Source organism: Paroedura picta, chromosome 7 (assembly GCF_049243985.1).
Source record: "Paroedura picta isolate Pp20150507F chromosome 7, Ppicta_v3.0, whole genome shotgun sequence".
In the NCBI taxonomy this organism is placed as follows: Eukaryota; Metazoa; Chordata; class Lepidosauria; order Squamata; family Gekkonidae; genus Paroedura; species Paroedura picta.
The window spans coordinates 78,738,110-78,755,341 of NC_135375.1; the positions used below are offsets into that span (position 1 = coordinate 78,738,110).

The 17,232-nt window shown below is 37.2% G+C and overlaps 1 protein-coding gene across 17 annotated transcripts in view; it reads right to left on the bottom strand.

The window, feature by feature from the left end:
* NFIB (nuclear factor I B) overlaps nt 1-17,232 on the bottom strand; it is a 340,661-nt gene that overhangs the window by 210,539 nt on the left and 112,890 nt on the right. For 16 of the 17 annotated variants that reach the window (XM_077345073.1, XM_077345064.1, XM_077345062.1 and 13 more), the window contains exon 2: nt 12,677-13,208. In XM_077345073.1, the coding sequence (XP_077201188.1) occupies nt 12,677-13,208 (532 nt within the window). Of the gene's footprint in view, nt 1-12,676; nt 13,209-13,548; nt 13,659-17,232 lie in introns of those variants that run through there. The other variant, XM_077345068.1, reaches the window with a different exon arrangement.

Genomic DNA, 17,232 nt, shown 5'->3' on the forward strand with positions numbered 1-17,232 from the left:
TGGCTGACTCTCCTTTCCCCACATTCTCATTGACTCTGGTCACTGTCTGTTGCTGGGAGGCAGTGGCTCATGGACCCTGGGAGGACACTCACCAGGCAACTGTTTGCTCTGTCAGTGGTATCAGGCAAAGGGAGCAAAATCGTTGGACATGGCAGTTAGGGGCAGGAGACGCAGCCCGATTGGGTGGCCGGCCACTCAGGTGGCAGGACAAAACACGGAGGAACATTAAATTGTAAGGCCCAAAGGGCTATATCTTTTATATGACAGCCCTTCAAGTATTTGAAGATGGCTATCATATCACCTTTTAGTCCTCTTCTCTCCACGATAAACAGATCAGGCTCCCTCAACCTTTCCTCATACGACTTAGTCTCCAAACCACTCACCATATTCATAGTATACAAATAAAATAAAATAATAAAATAATAATAATGTACTTACAACTCTGAAAACGATTAAAGTACAGCAACAAACTGCATTTAAGCAATCAAAGTGCAATTATGACTGCACCTTTCAGCTACAATTATATCAATATTAATTATTGTCTCTTCACTGGAAATTTTAGCAACAGGGCAGGAGCTACCAAAGGTCTTTGGCACTGCCAGTAGAATGTTTCTCTTTTTTTTTTAATTGCAGCACAGAACACCATTGCATACCACAAACTGATTTTGAAATACTCTTTCTTCTCTTTCAAAATAAGTTTGGGATGTGGCATCAAGGACTATTTAATTACCAGGCCAAAGTTCTTTCGCACATGTAGGATTTATTAAATGGGTTCTTATAAGTCTTAATATTTTGCTTTAATCAATTTGTTTATTCCAAAAATTAATAAACGATCCTAGTGTACCTTTATTACAATAAAAAAATCTTCTCCAGTGGATATGAAGAACAAAACTCTGGTTGCTGAAGCAGGTCATGATACAAATAAACCAGCAGAGCTCCATGTACTAATTAGGCAGGTGAAACTGAATCACTATTTCAAAGACTAACTCATGGGAACAAGATTGATTTTGACATTCCATAGGATGAGGCAACCTATCTCAGGTGCCATTAAAGAATATCAAATTGTTGATTACTTAATTTATAAGCAAGGGACCCACAAGGACTGGGGGGAGTGGCATTATTTCCCCTCCCACAGAGTTTCCTCTTTCTAATTCCAGGAATCTCCCATAACCTTCTCTTTTCCAGCTTCCTTGTCTCCTAGTCAACCATCAGCCATCATTTCTACGCCTCCATTTTCAGTTTTCCCGCTTTCAATTTCCCTAGCCACCTCTCCTGGAAAAAACTATTGCTAAATTGCATATTGTTAGTCACTGTACCCAATGGCATGGCAGACAACATGAAAGGACTCACTGGGAGCACCTCACTTTATGGTGTAGCCCTTCCCCATGTTATTTCCCTCTACCTGGCAAGCCCCGGATCCTCAACTTCCCCTGTATCCTTTTCTCCTTTCCACCTATCCACCCACCTACCTTTTATCTGTCCTCCATCTCCAGCTGTATTTATTTTTTATTTCATTTATACCTGACATTTTTCCATAATGGGAACCCAAATTTATTTTTTCTCATCTTCTCCATTTGGACCTAATAACAACCCTGTGAGATAGGTTAGAATGAGAATAGGTAGAGAGAGCCATGACCATTTCACATGAAGGTCTCACATTCAGTCATCACCAGACAGGGTAGCCCACAGCCCTTTAATAATTACCCCTCACTCAAACACTGCACAGAGCTACTAGAGTTAGAAGAGTCAAATATTCGCTTACTGCCAACATTTTATTTATATCATAATACCGGAGAAGTTGAAAATGTTCCTTTTCAGTTGAGCTTCTGATGCTCTTTCCCACCAATATTGTTGGCTCACATTGGTCACTCTTAGGCACAGGGGAACCTAAACTGTCTGGCACATTAAGGTTTCCAACAGGACTGGAGAAAAATATCATGCCACTTGAATAAAAAGTTAATGTGTAGGAATGGGGCAGTTGATGCCTTGCATGGCATGGAAGCAAGTAAATCACCTGGTAAGTAAATCCCTTTAAATCCCTATTAAAGAAATTTGGGGATTTTTTTCTGCAATAGCAACTCTACTTGAGAGTTACTGCCAATCGGAGTAGACAATACTAAGAGCCAAACAAGATGTGATGTTAGCCACAAGCGGAGTTGGACAGACCTAACATTCTCAAGTGCCACAGCGCAAGATGCAGTGCTGGAAGAAAGACTATAGTCCTGAGCCCACCTGATTCATGGCAGATGTCCTTTCTAATCAATCCTAATTTACACGTAGAATCTGATTCAGGATAAGGCCATTTCATGTGTTCTACTTACATGACAAACCACATAAATCCTGGGACAAAGAGCATTTCCACATAGTCATCTCACTCTCTCAGCCTTAAAAGACTTACTAACGTGGAAGAGGAAGGGTCATGAATACAGCAAGGTCAGTACTAGCCAGTGTTAAATGCAAGGCAAAGCTCAGCTTGTTGCTCATCTGGCACAAGTTCCTTCCCTCTTTTCTAGCCTCAACAGCTCAGAAAGTATCTAGGATGTTCCTAATAGTCTTGTCTATGTTGCTTGATGTTTAATAATAACAGCACAGAAAACTCTCTCACAGATTCAGATTTACTTTAAAAACACAACATACATAGTTCCACACAGCTGCTGTTAAAATGTATCATGATTCCTAAAGACTGCAAAGGTGACAATGATATTATACCATAAGTGCCAATTCACAAAGCTACTGAAATTCAGGCCATGTCAACACTTGTATGCTATGGAAGTCAACATCTCTAAAAATGAAAAAACTTTTACTCGCCACATGCGTCTACGCCGGTGTCGTTATTCACAATATGGTTATCATCACAATAACCATTTGCTTTTCCCTCTCCAAAAAATGTAAATTGAAAAACTATGCCTGATCAAAAAGAAGCAAAGTTAAAAACCACATCCCTGTAGAAGTAAGAATTCCTTTTGCTATCCCTTCTGCACAAACAGGGACTGCCAATTTGTCCCCATCATTGTCAGAAGACAAAAGAAAACTAAGAGTGCAGCCAGACCCATCAAAAAGAAGACATAGCAATTCTAGAAGCTGCCTTGATGCCCACTGGGGTGTAAAGTCAGGGCTGAATCCTTCTTGTCAGCTATTACCATAAAAGAACCAGAAGAAAAAGTGACACTTCCATACAACAGAAAGGTCAAGGAGTTCGTAGCCATTTCATGACCCAGACAAGTCAAGGTCAAAAGATTCAGGTAGCAGCTTGGCCTGAGCGTAAGTTACTTGCTCAAATGAATTGTTTTAACAAATCAGCTTTGGTCAATTAAACCTAACAAGACATGCTGCATCACATAGCAGGGTTCCTGACACCGAGGCCAGAAGCTGAGGCCAGCCTCGTAAAACAAGGCTTTTAACATGGCATAACAAATTTAAGGTAATCCATCCAGAAACTGCAGATGTCAGCATGATAAAATACAAGTTGCCCTGGTTAAGAGTAGTTTTCACACTATTAAATCTCAGGGAGTTGAGACCATCATTCCTCCTCATTCTCAATTAAATTATCTGAAGTTATACACACACATGACACAAGGTAGATGCTTCTTTCTCCTCTACACCAGTAGTTTAGCATACCACTTTCTCTATGGTCATATTCAAGCAGAGGCTCGTCAATAGCTATCTTGATATTTTGTGCCATGGGAAGAATGTTCTGTAGCAAGACAGCCTTTCTAATATTTAGATTTTGTATCTAAAATAACTTTTCAGTCTCATATTTCCCTTTTTATTTTAAATTAGCAACATTACCATTATTTCAAGTGGATAGCTGTGTTGGTCTGAAGCGGCACAACAAAATTTGAGTCCAATGGCCAACAAAGATTCATTCAAGGAGCACATGAAAGCTCACGCCTTAAATAAATCTTTGTTCGTCTTAAAGGACTCAATTTTTCTTATCCATTATTTCAATTTACTATAGGAAAAAATTATATAAATGCTATAGAGCAGTGGTCCCCAACCTTTTTATTGCTGGGGACCGGTCAACGCTTGGCAATGTTACTGAGGCCCAGGGGTGGTAGTACTGAGGCCCAGGGGTGGTAGTATTTTGCCGAGGAATGTCACCGACGCCTGAGTCCCTGCTCCGCTTGGTTTCCTGCTGGTGTCCCTGACTTCCCACCACCCACTGGGGGGTGCTGCCAGCAGCAGCTGCACAGTGCCATGCCAAGGGGGAGCCCCAGCCATGGTGGCCGCTGGAGAGCACTAAAGGTGAGCTGGTGGCAGAGTGGCAGGGGAGCCCCCAAGGGGGCAGCAAGGGAGGAGGACGAGGGGAAGCTGCGGCCCGGTACCGACTGATCTACGGACCGGTAACGGTCCCCGTGCTATAGAGTCCTAAAATGCTTTCCTCTCCATGTTAGAAATAACTGAAAACTTCTACACTGTCCTTTCAATATTACAGAACCATATACAGGTTTTGCAGGATTATGGGCTGAATTGCAGCCTATAATGAAAGCATAATGGTTAGTGTGCAGGCTTATGATCTGGGAAAGACAGGCTCAAATTCACATTCTGCCACTGAAGCCTACTGGATAACCTTGGGCCTGTCACTCTTTCACAGCCTAAATTACCTCATAGGGCTACTGTGAGGATAAAATAGAGAAGAGAAGAATTATGTAAGATGCTATGAATCCCCAGTAGTGGAAAAGGTAGGGTATAAATGAAGTTATTACATAAAGGCAGTTAAAGATGCAATCCTACAGACGCTTTCCTTGGAATAAATCCCACTAAATACGAGCTTTTCTTCTGGGTGTATTTAAGATTATTCCCTAAACCTGTCATTTAAAAAAAAAATATTACTAGCACAAGTAAAGAATAGATGTATTGTGTGATCATTTTAAGCCATTCATAGAATTCACCTGTTCTAATTAGAACTTGAATCCTACATCTATTTGAGCCTCTTTAGCAGTTTGGAATGAGTTGAGGATTGCTGCCAGAATAAAAGCAGTTGCTATTTTCAGCTGCTTACATTTTTTAAAATTAGTATTCTGTATTTCGTTCCAATAACCCAAACGATCCACCACTGCACGCACAAAAGACTGGTAGTGGTTTAAGATCAACCCCAAACATCCACATTTGTTTCAAAATGATTTGGGATTTCTTTGACATTTTGACTTTTATATAAACAAGAAACATTAAAATCTAGATGTAAAAATGTAATGTATACAAGATAAAAGCGCATGATGGCATACATGTATTATGCAGCTATATGTATTAAAGGATCAGGTTTAGTAATAACTCTACCATACAAAGTAAAATAAGTTTCTACCACATAATGTGCAAAGGTAGTCCCTAATTTTGAAAAGGAAAAGGGAATTTAAACAATTTAAAGTTATTAGGTGCACATTTTTAACAACACAAGTATAAATAAGAGCACTTCATCTTTCTAATTAAAAGATTCATCTTGTCTCTGCTATTGTTATGGCTGGCATTAAATGTAACAGGTACCCAATTCGTAAAGGCATAGCCATATCAAGAGCCAAGATCAGAAATATCAAGAGCTAAGTGTTAGTCCTCCCTGATAGGAGGCAAGTAAGATATATGTTCTAAAATGCATGCAATCTTTGAAGTATTACCTTTTGGAGCACCCATTGTATTATATTTGTAAAGTTCGCCAAAGGTTACGTATATTTTATGGATTATCTCAAATTCAAGCTTCTCAATATTACTTTTAGACTCTAAATAATGGGACAATTCCAAGAACTCCGCATCATTTAGAATGAGTATTTTGCATGCAAGTGACACTATCAGAGCCATCCTAAACAGTGTTACATCTTTCTACATCCCAGATCCACTTAGACGACAACGTATAACGGCACTATATAATGTCTCAAGGAAAGCTTTCCTGTTCACAATTATACTAAACTGTACCACAATGCACTGTGTTGCTACAAATATATCAATATTAGATATTGCTACAGACTGTTGCTACAGATATATCAATATTAGAAAAAAATACTTACATCCTACATTTATAAGGCATGCATATCAAACTCCTGTTAAATGTGAGGTGTTATTTGTGTGGACAGGACTTCACTAATAGAATTAAACTGAGATAAACATTCATCAAAATATTTTTGATGCACATCGAATCATATTAAAAATATAAATATATTTTAATATTTAAAATTATTTCTTCCTTTTCTATCCCATCTTGGGAATCTCAATATTTCACTTTAAAGAGAAATAAAGCAGCATTCATACATATTAGATTATGTGTTTTAAAAAATACCTGCCCACATAAAAAATCTAAAATAAGCAGTAACAGCAGATTGCTTCTGCCAATATTAATTCTGCTCACCAGTTCCTGCACAAAATGTCTGCATCTCTATGAAACTCCTGAAGTGTTCAAAATAATTATTTAAAAATGGATTGATGAAACATGTGTTCATTTTGTCACATACGCTATTCTGATAATCTCCTTAAAGAAATATTAGGCTCACTTTGCAATACATGCACATACAGTTTTAAAATATTTTCTTTGACTGTTGATCTGTGAATGAGATATTATGCCACCAAATGTGCTTCCAGTCTCTCTATACACATGCCTTATCCAACGCACTTTATGAAAGCTGCAGCAAATAAATGCTATAGAAAACCAACTACAATAGAATTATTATTATAGAGGTTTCATATTTGCTATTGAACAACCATTCTGAAATACTAACAGGGTAATGTTACTTAACTGACTCAGGCTATGGAACCATTAGGCTATGGAACCATTATCACAATATGCATATACAATAAATATACTGTCTAATAACAAATGCATACAATTCTTAGGGTCTCTTCATAAATTGCAGAAAGGAAGCACATGCAGTATGTCTACCATACATTCCTTTGGTGAACACTGAACTAAAATGGATTGATTATTGATTGATTGATGTATGGCATGTGTGTAATATAGTTAGGAGATCCTAAGATTGTACGGCAGCTAGACAAGAGACATTTGGAGATGGTGTGCTATTGCCTGCCCCAAGTCACAACTCTGGTATTCCTTGGAAGTTATCCTTCCAAGTGCTGGCCAGGGCCGACCATGCTTAGTTTATGAGATCATGGACTCGGGCTTGCCTGAGCTATCCAGTTTGGGCAGTAAAATGGAGATACCTTTCCACATTAAATGTAACAGGTACCCAATTCGTAAAGGCTGAAAATAATAATTGTTCATATTGTGTGGTGTGGAATAGGGAACCAACAATGAATTATACATCTTACCTGACATACATAAAACATGCTTCCTACAGATAAAGAAATGTGATGCTCTGGTTTTACATGTTCCATATTATTCAGAATTATCTGTACACCGCCCGTGGCGCCACGGGCACCACGGACTAAATAAAACAGTAAGCCCTCCTGGGGCGGGATGTGTCCGGGATGAGGAAGGGTCTGGATTGGACCCTTCCTCATGACAGACAATCGGTTGGTCCCTCCGATTGTCTGTCATTGTCTTCCTCATGACAGACAGTAAACGGTAATGATTGGGGAAGGCACTGACAAACCACCCTGTATTGAGTCTGCCATGAAAACGCTAGAGGGCGTCACCCCAAGGGTCAGACATGACCCAGTGCTTGCACAGGGGATACCTTTACCTTTACCTTTAACAAGATATGTGCTATGACCTAGATAGCTTAAGTTAGCCTGATTTGTAAGATCTTAGAAGTTAAGAAGAGTCAGCCCTGGTTAGGATTTGGGTGGGAGAATTCCAAGGTCACCCAGGAATTCCAAGGTCATTATGCTCAGGAAAGCTATGGTCAACCATCCCAGTTATGCCTTTTGTCTTGAAAATCTACAGCAGGGGTAGTCAAACTGCGGCCCTCCAGATGTCCATGGACTACAATTCCTATGAGCCACTGCCAGCAAACGCTGGCAGGGGCTTATGGGAATTGTAGTCCATAGACATCTGGAGGGCCGCAGTTTGACTACCCCTGATCCACAGGGTCACAAGTTTCCTGCAACTTGATAGCACTTTACAGAAACACAGAATGTGCTATGTTATGAACTGGAATAATGCCATCAAGTGCTAATAAAGGTAATAGTAATCAAACAAAGAGGTTGTATCATTTAACAGCTTTCATGGTTGCAAAATAATAAACACTTTTAAAGAATGAATTGGAACTCTAGGCATCCTATCATGATTGTTTGCATTTGTTAGACATCCTATAATGATAAAGTGAATACCTTTTAAAAGGACAGCTGTAACTGTTTTACGATTATAAAGAATAACCAGCCAAATTTAATCTTTAAAAAGTGTGAATGTTTCCATGAAAACTCCGACAAAAAATGTTAAACTGCACTTTGAAATATTTGATGTTTTCAAAAGTCTCTTGAAAACTAATTTCTGGGTGTCCTTTGAAAAATTGCTAGAAAAGTTGCCATTGATTTAGAAGAATGAAATATCATTAATACCAGTTTCAGTAAAAAATGAAAGCAAATTTCAGTGCAGATTACATTTGTGTTCTTCATAAGATTCTCTGAAAACATAATACCACTCCTCAATAAACACGCATCCCATAAATTATCAGCAGGTTTAAACCACAAAAGGTCAAGGTAATGTGGCTTGTATATGTTAACACACAACAGTTATCTCTTTAACATTTGCAAACATCCTAGAATGTTTTGGTAACAAGTTCTTCCACACATAGAACTCTCTCATCCACTCCAGCAAAAGACCAGCTTCCCCACCCATCCACCCACCCTGGCAATTCTCCCCTCCCTCTTTTTTTCCTTCTTTCACACAGGACACAGTCTGGCGATTCAGGGGCTCACATAGGCCAGATTTCCTTCAGTGCAGCCCTTTGGGTAAAACTGCAAATTTATCTTATTAACAAAATGATGGTGGGTAGTTGGAAAGCAATATTCATGCTTGCTGTCCTGGAAACATCAACCGAAATGACTTCACCTTTTCATCAGTTCCTGGTAGGCAACTTATGCATTTAAAAAATATTATTGCGCTTAGGTCTCTAGATCTGAAATTCAGGAATGCCAGAACTACAGGAAGCTTGGTGGATCTGTACTTATCTGATGAAAGCGTAATGCACTTTCACTGAACTCCCTATTTTTAAATGGAAGCGATACCGCAACATATTATGTACCTATTAAACAATATGATAAATCTGAAACAGAATTCAAAATAACCAGAATGAGAGACATGCAGCAGTTAAGCAATTGACATCAAGAAATACAGATGCTTGACTATTAATATAACAGCATCCTTATCTTTTGTTAATATTCAAATGGTGCTATGCTACACACGGGATATAGAAGAAGCCTGAAAAATAATCAGACAACATAAGGATTAAATTCTGTAGAAAAGAAACACACATACACACAATTATGTGTTTCAGTAAAATAATGGGAACTTTAAAAATCTGCTAGTGTAGAACTTTAAAAAGTTATCTTTTAGAGAAAAGATTCCTATTCTATGAAGTTCTACTGCAGCAAACAAACACAACAGCTTTCATTCAGCGATTGTCAAAAAACTTTCCAATGTGCCCACTGCAATGCAGATGCCAACCAACGAATCAAAGGCATTCAGCAACTAGACAAAGAGGGTTTGATGCCAACCTCGGTGCCACTGGCAACCATTATTGGCATCAAGCACATTGTCTGCTTTTCCTCCCCCACTCTGCTGGCACTTGACAAACAAAATGGCGGTTCTTGTAGCAACGGAATACAGCACAAGAGCTGCACTGATTGAATCAGATACTACCAAATGATTTTATGGACTCAAATGCAGCTCCTATCAAACAACAAGAAACAGCATACACAGAAAAAAACACCCAATTTCAGTCACAAAAGACACAGCGATCAGGACGTTTAAATTTAACATAAATTTAACAGTAAAGTAAGGAGGAAACCCATTTTTAAATTATTTATTTGGTGCTTCAAGCCTTAAACACCTGTAGACAACCATATTTAAGCACAATTTCTTGCCTCAGACAAATGGTAGGAATGCAAACATTATATCAAATAACTTTAATTTCTTTGTGTCTGAAAATTCTGAGGAGGAACTAATAATTTTAAAATAAACCGGGAAGAGGGAGAAAAGGACAGAGATATGCTAGTCAGTGACAAACTTCACGACTGGTCTACATTTCTTCCTTCAGTACAAATGTGGAAATAAACAGAAGAATCCCCTGTCAAAGGACAAAACAGAATGGCATTTCTAGATCACGAAAATCTCAATATATTGTTAACATTGCACTGCTCTGCAATGCGGATGCCAACCAACAAATCACAGGCATCCTAGGCTAAACAAAGAAGGTCCGATGCCAATCCTGGTGCCACTGGCAACCATTACTGGCATTCATAGTATTCTTCCTCATGCTTATAGCCAGGATTTTAAAATGCTGCCTACTTTATCTTTACATTCATTCAAGAACCTTTCCCTTTCTTTCATTTTTACTCTCAGAACAGCTTTAATTGTTATGTCTTATTGATAAGCCATTACCAAATAAGTAAATTTTCATATATCAAAATAGAAAATCAACCCTATATGAAAGATAATTACTTTGATTGACATCGTGCTTATCTCTTGCAAGCCTGGAAACCACTGTTGTCCTGCCTGCCAAAATGTAAAAATTAGACTGGAGTAGGCTATACTGAGAACAATTTTAAAAACTGAAATATATTTTAAAGGAAATACACAAAGAACATGCGACTTCAAAGACAGAAGCACAAGTTGTTAGCAGATTTCTCAAAAAGCAGTATGTAGCAGCCTGCAATAAACAGAAGATTCTTGCCACAGGTTACTTGACGTAAAGAGGTGTACCAATATTTCATCCAGTGTTTTTTGTCAGTAACTGCAGAAATATTGAAAAAGTCAGTACAACATTGGGAAAACATTTACATGATCGAAGATTATTTTGACAATTCTTACATAATCCATGGCCTCCACTTGTATCATCAGTAAAACTGTCAATGTTCTCCTCCACCCCAACTTGCCCCTCAATTCAAGTTGTGTATCTGTCAACTTTAAAGGACAGCATGTGACAAAACACACATAACAGGTAGGGGAGCTACAAGAACTATGCTATTTCCATCTGGAGCTTTCTGATGGGCACGATTCATGGACAAGTGAAGTTTGCCACCATCAATTTACTAGCTGTCTTTGAAGTATGCTATTTTCCCAAGAAACACTTACCAAACCTTTCTAAATACAGTTTGAGGTGAAACTATACCAAAGAAAATCTGTTTGAAAGCTTCTTAACTTTTTCATTCTACATTGTTTTTGCTGTTGTTTTTCTTCCTACATTAATTCAAATTACCTTTAACAGAATATTCAAATGAGAAATCAGATCAAAACAACTAAGCTGAAATCAAGAGACTGTTAGTTATGTTTAAGTCCCAGGGGAATCAAAGGAAATCAATAGCGAACAACTTACTCTAATAGAAGGCCCTAAATTTTGCATATATTCTCCCAGTCCTGGAATCGAGAACTGGGAGGTGTTTTCATTATTAAACCTGGATCTTGAAAGACACTCTATATTGTATTTTGTCATATGATCATTACAATGAAATCTGGGAAAACAGTAGAAATTCATAACAAAGATTATTTTCGCTTTGACAAAGCATGATAGATTCTTTGAACACTTTGAGAACAAAGAAAGTATAGGCTGCATATCAAAATAACCGATCAAGCAAGACTAATTAGTTTTTATTTCACATATTATAGTTTATTTTCACACCACGTTGTTTTATTCTGGGACATTAGATAACAACTTCCAGTGACTTCCTTTAGGCCACTTTAGATCACCAAGTCAATTTATGCAATCATCTGCCATATGCAAACTGTCAAACATTACCCAATTTAAATTTGCCCCTGAAATATACATGTCCAGTCTATGACTACTCCTGAAGTCTGATTTGATAGATATTTTAATGCGTTATTTTAATGAGTTATGTAAAGAAAAAATGTAAAAGTTGAATCTTTTTTTGTTTAAAATTTCCGGAATTAAACTATTGAAATACTTTTGTTCTGCTTGATTTTTAATACAATTCAGAACTTTCAACATTTAAAGTAATTGTAAATGTTTGTATGTTGCAGAGAAAAAACATACTTGATGAAAATATTTAGGGAATGACCATACTGAACAAAATCAGTAAGGCCATTAAATATAAGGTATTTGCACGAGTGATCCATAATATCTTTTTAACCTATGTTTTGTTGCTGGTTAATGACCGCAAGTAAACAAATGAATCCATAATATCCAAATATTTATTCCTTCCATAAGCCTCATTTTTATAATAGTTACATATTTTTTCTTGTTAACACTTTAAGTGACATGTACAAGTGGTAATCTTTGTGAATACAGAAGCAAATATATAGAGAATTTTAAATTTTGCATTATTATATCAATAATGCCAGTATCAATGTATCATATCAAAATTTATTTTTATAATACACAATAACAAGTTGCCTAATATTCTGTCTTTAAAGCAGAAGATAGCCTCTCAGAGGTACATGACACTCCTATTTATAAGCTGATGTGCATGCACTGGTGTACAGGATGCAGCCCAATTTAAAACATGCACACATTTCCATATATACACTCACACCATTAATTAAACAATTGAAAGCCTTTCCTTAAAGAACTAAGACCATTATAATCAATCAACATATTAACACAGAAAAGCAACCTACCTTGATCCTGCACGTAATATGCCAGAAACAAATCAAGCTCCTTGACTGATACTGTTATATGGTGGGGCTGGACGCAAAGTGCTGGATTTGTGCAGTGGGGGGATTTCATGAGCCGTTCTCCATCTGTACTTTCCAAGGGGATACCTTTGAAAAGGATCACCATGACTAGATCCAGACGCCAGACTTTGTCTGCCTGTCGCAGACAGTCGATCCTCCTAATTTTACCCTTCTGGTCAGGATTGGACAATACACAGCATGGGTGCTTCTTCCCAGTAACAGTAAGCACAAAATCCTCCCGATACTCTTGGCGGATATCTTTGCGCAGCTTGGCGAGAAGCCTGGATGCCCACTTCTGCTTAATTTCAGGCTTTTCACTAAGTAGCTCATCCTTGACTGCTCTTTCCTCATCCTTTGACATTCGCTTTTCATGTTTTTTAAAGTACTTGCGTTTTCGAGCCTGAAGGTTGAACCAAGTGTAGGCGATTGCACGGACATGTGGAAGAAGGGCCTCAATGAATGGGTGAAATTCATCCTGTAGGAAAAAGTAGTGAAAAAGAAAGCAAGAAGTCAAAATGTCATTTACACAATTTAGACAACAGCAATACTTTTTTAAATGTACAAATTAACGCCAAGAACCATGGATATATCTAAGCAGCTTTCCCCCCTTAAATTCATTATTACAAATGCTGCAAACACATCTCTCCATTTCAGTCATGGATAATGCACAGTATTTTAGTTGGCACAATCACACCACTCCCACCTCACTTGCTATCGGCACTTCAATTCAGTTACAATTAAATTAGTTTAAAATAAAGAGATGTGGCTTATAACATTTACATGTAAGATTTCTACACGAGTGCATCAAGCAGTACCATGCTTAAAAAGGGATAATGCTATTATTTTAAAGGCATCTGATCAGAAACATTGAAATAGCAGGATCAAATTGTACAGCTCATTTCTCTTCTCTGGAGGACAGAAACATAAGTTCCCACTATTGGAGCATGCACTCAGAAAAAGACTGGTGGCGTTATGAAGAGCATGCGCTACTGAACATGATCCACTTTCTTATCAACTGCCTGACATTCCAATGCTGGAACAGTACCATTCCAGCAGTCCTAACTACAGGAATCAGGATACAGTAAAGGAAAGGAAGCAGAAGACATATCACATTGTACAAGAGTCCTGCACAAAACTTTGCACTTTTATTGTCCTTTGTAACCCCTCTTTTTCTTCTTAACTCTGCACAATATGAGTGCTCCTCCTCTATATTCCACTGTGGGGTTTAAAGACTCCAACGTTGATTAATTCGTTAACAGATCACGAGTATGTGGCAATTATTTGAACGCCCCTAAAAACCTATCTGAGGCATACAATGAAAAAGGACAACTTGGCACAAACTTTGCATTCTTTGTGCTTCAGCACCCTGTGGCAGGGTGACATTAATTCTGCATCACTGCTTTTCTGAAATACATGCTATGTATTTACAGTTTCAAAGAGCTCTCCCTGTCATATGGATTTTCAAGCATCATACAGATTTATTTAATTTTAGTTTTTATTGTAATGAAAATATAGAGTCTAAATTTTGTCTGTACAGTAACAATTGCATTACTTTGGAGGACAAGGCGTACCCACTTTAGGTTGCATTCTAAAGACATTTTCACATTTTGAGGGAACTTTTGTCACATGTGTAATAATTCTCTACACTATAACAACCTGAACACTTGCATAGATTCTGAGGAAGCCTTGGGGGGGGGGGGGGAGTTGTTTTTCTCCCTTCCCTGACATGTGTGTGCCTTCTAATCAAAATCAATTTCTGTTCCTAAACTATTAAACAGCTATTTATTCCATTCAGTAATGAATGCTCTAGTTAGTTGCTCTAACTATAACTATGAAATCCTTCTAGAAAAACAATGATACTATAAATATGCCAATTGGCCATTTTTTTCAAGAGGACAAAATATATATCCTTTATACAGAAACAGATATAACTCTAACAAATCTCAATGATTCCAAATAAACTCTTTAACAGTGATATAAATTAGAGAACGTGATTAAGTATCTTGCTTCACCATTATTTATATAGCTTGAGCGAAACTCTAGTTTGCAAGCCAAGAAGTCAGGATAAAACACATAAACCTAATGTGAAACTTTACTGTGCATGCTAAATTCTGCATTTTTACACTTAAGTAAAACATATGTTTATTGTAATTTCTTCTGCAAAACTACTGCACAGCAATTACTGAATTACTTCTTGTCTTTAAGGAGGAAAGAATGTAAACCCAAACTGAACAGGACACAAAACAATTGTGATACAAAGTGTGGCAAAATGGCTAAGTAGTATTAATTGAAGAGGCCACTGGTTTCCAGCATATAGCTCTGTACAATTCTGTAACTCAAAGGTCTCATAAACTAAATCATGGAAAGAGTTAAACCACAATCTGCTCTTTGTGTGGGAAGGCTGCACTGTTTAGAGCAACCACAGCCCATGATAAGACTTCCCTATCTCAATACACTCTGGTGCCATTTTTTCTTAACTACTACAGTTTATTTTCCTCTCTCGGAGGCTGACCTGCAAAGAGATCTGGATTTTAACAATACATCTAGAAAATGTGGCAAAGCAGGGAGAATAGGACGAAATGTTGCAAAAGTATAGAACTGAAGGTGGCGTTTTGTAGGAATGTACCCAATACACTTTAAAAATTATTGTCCTAAATATAATTTTAAACTCTGTAACAATGGAATGTCCTACTGTGTCTATAAGATACAAGTTCTGGTATTTTGGATTTTGTCAAGAAAATGATAATGTTTGGGATTTTTTATGCTACTTCTGGCAACATATCTTATGACGTAAAGCATAAACTTATGCACACTTAGACGTAAGCCTGCTGCATTGGGACTTTGTGTACTAAAGATACTAAGTATTGAAGCAATGCAACTTATTTTGTATATTTAAACTATGTTAAATGGTTTACCAAAATCAGGAGTACATGTACAGCTTTAGAAGCTGTATTACTATAACAGTAGAAGTAAGAACAACAAATGTATACACTTCAAGGAAAGCGCTAATGCATTAAAGCATTCTGTCTTAAAATGATGTTGTAGAATAGCTATGTAATCTTAGAATGTCTGAAGGTTGGTTTTTAATATATAACAACACCTCAAATCATATTCTAAACAAAGATCAAACACATACATTCTCTTCATAACAGGTCGATCGGCCATCTATGAAATCTGATCTGTTGTAACTAATACTGGTAAATGCAAAGCAGGAAAATAAGCTGCATGTGGCATATACCCAGGTGAATCATAACTGCACTTTGCAACAAAGATTTACAGAGATAAACATTTTCAAATGTTGTAACAAATGGCACAGTTTATTCCATATGCACTCACAATTTGTATAATTTTCCTTCTTAAATTGTGAAAATGAAAAAAATCTGCTGCAACTACAGTGTAGGTTTGATAGGTAGGCCAAGTTCTCTCTTCACAGTAACAATGTTTAAAAGTATTTCCAGCCCCCCTCCCCCCATTTTATTACATTCTAACCCTTCCCATAATCTATTTTCTCATAACTCTGGGACCTTCCCCCTCAAAAAAAAAGGTAGTACTATGTCACTTGGGTTTTCTGTTTTATACTGAACTAAACAATTTCAGAGGGGAAAAAATGAAACTTTCTGGGTTCCTGTGCTTCTAATACAAAAACTTGCAAGAACCTGAGAACACTAAAAGGACAGCAACTACATAATAGTAGTGCAGAATGGAAGAGGGAAGCATTCTAATGCTAGTCTTGCAATCTGCCTTAACAGGTATATGTTTCATAGCCACAGAATGCCTTTTGGCAACTTACACAGATCACTCATTACCTCACTGATTTCAATGTAGTTTACTTTTAAGACAGTATGCTTGGGATCACAACCTTCTATCTACAGTAACAACTCACCTTCCAGCTACAGCTTTCATATGGATTCTCTAAAGCAGATATAGCTTACACATACCGATTACTTTTTCAGTAGCTGACTTTATTTAGCCAATAATTCTTTCTATTCTAGAATTTCGGAGAATAAATATTTTGGCATAGTCAGTCTTCACAAGAAACCTCAAATACTGTGTGAGTGAATAAAGTGGTGCAATTAAAATTTTTAACTAGATATAATATAATAATTATATATAATATTCAGTAATATAACAATATATATAGTAATATGCCACAGTAGCTTAAGAATAAGACTTCTTAATACCAAACTTTTGCACCAACCATACTAAAAAATGTCATTTCCATTATTTGGAAGACACCTCTTATACCTTCTAAAACTGCACTATATGAACACACTACTACTAAAAGTGCTTTCAACATTCCTGTATACAAATTATCTGTATACAAAAGTGGCATTTAAAAATATATATAATAAATAAATAGACAGGATTCTTCTATGGTGTGGGAAGCTTCTGGATATCTTGTGTGAAAGAAGCCATAAAGTGAGGAAATAGCTATTGTTTATCCCTTATAAGTGCATTTTACTCTTAATTAATGAATTTAATGAAAATTCTAATATATA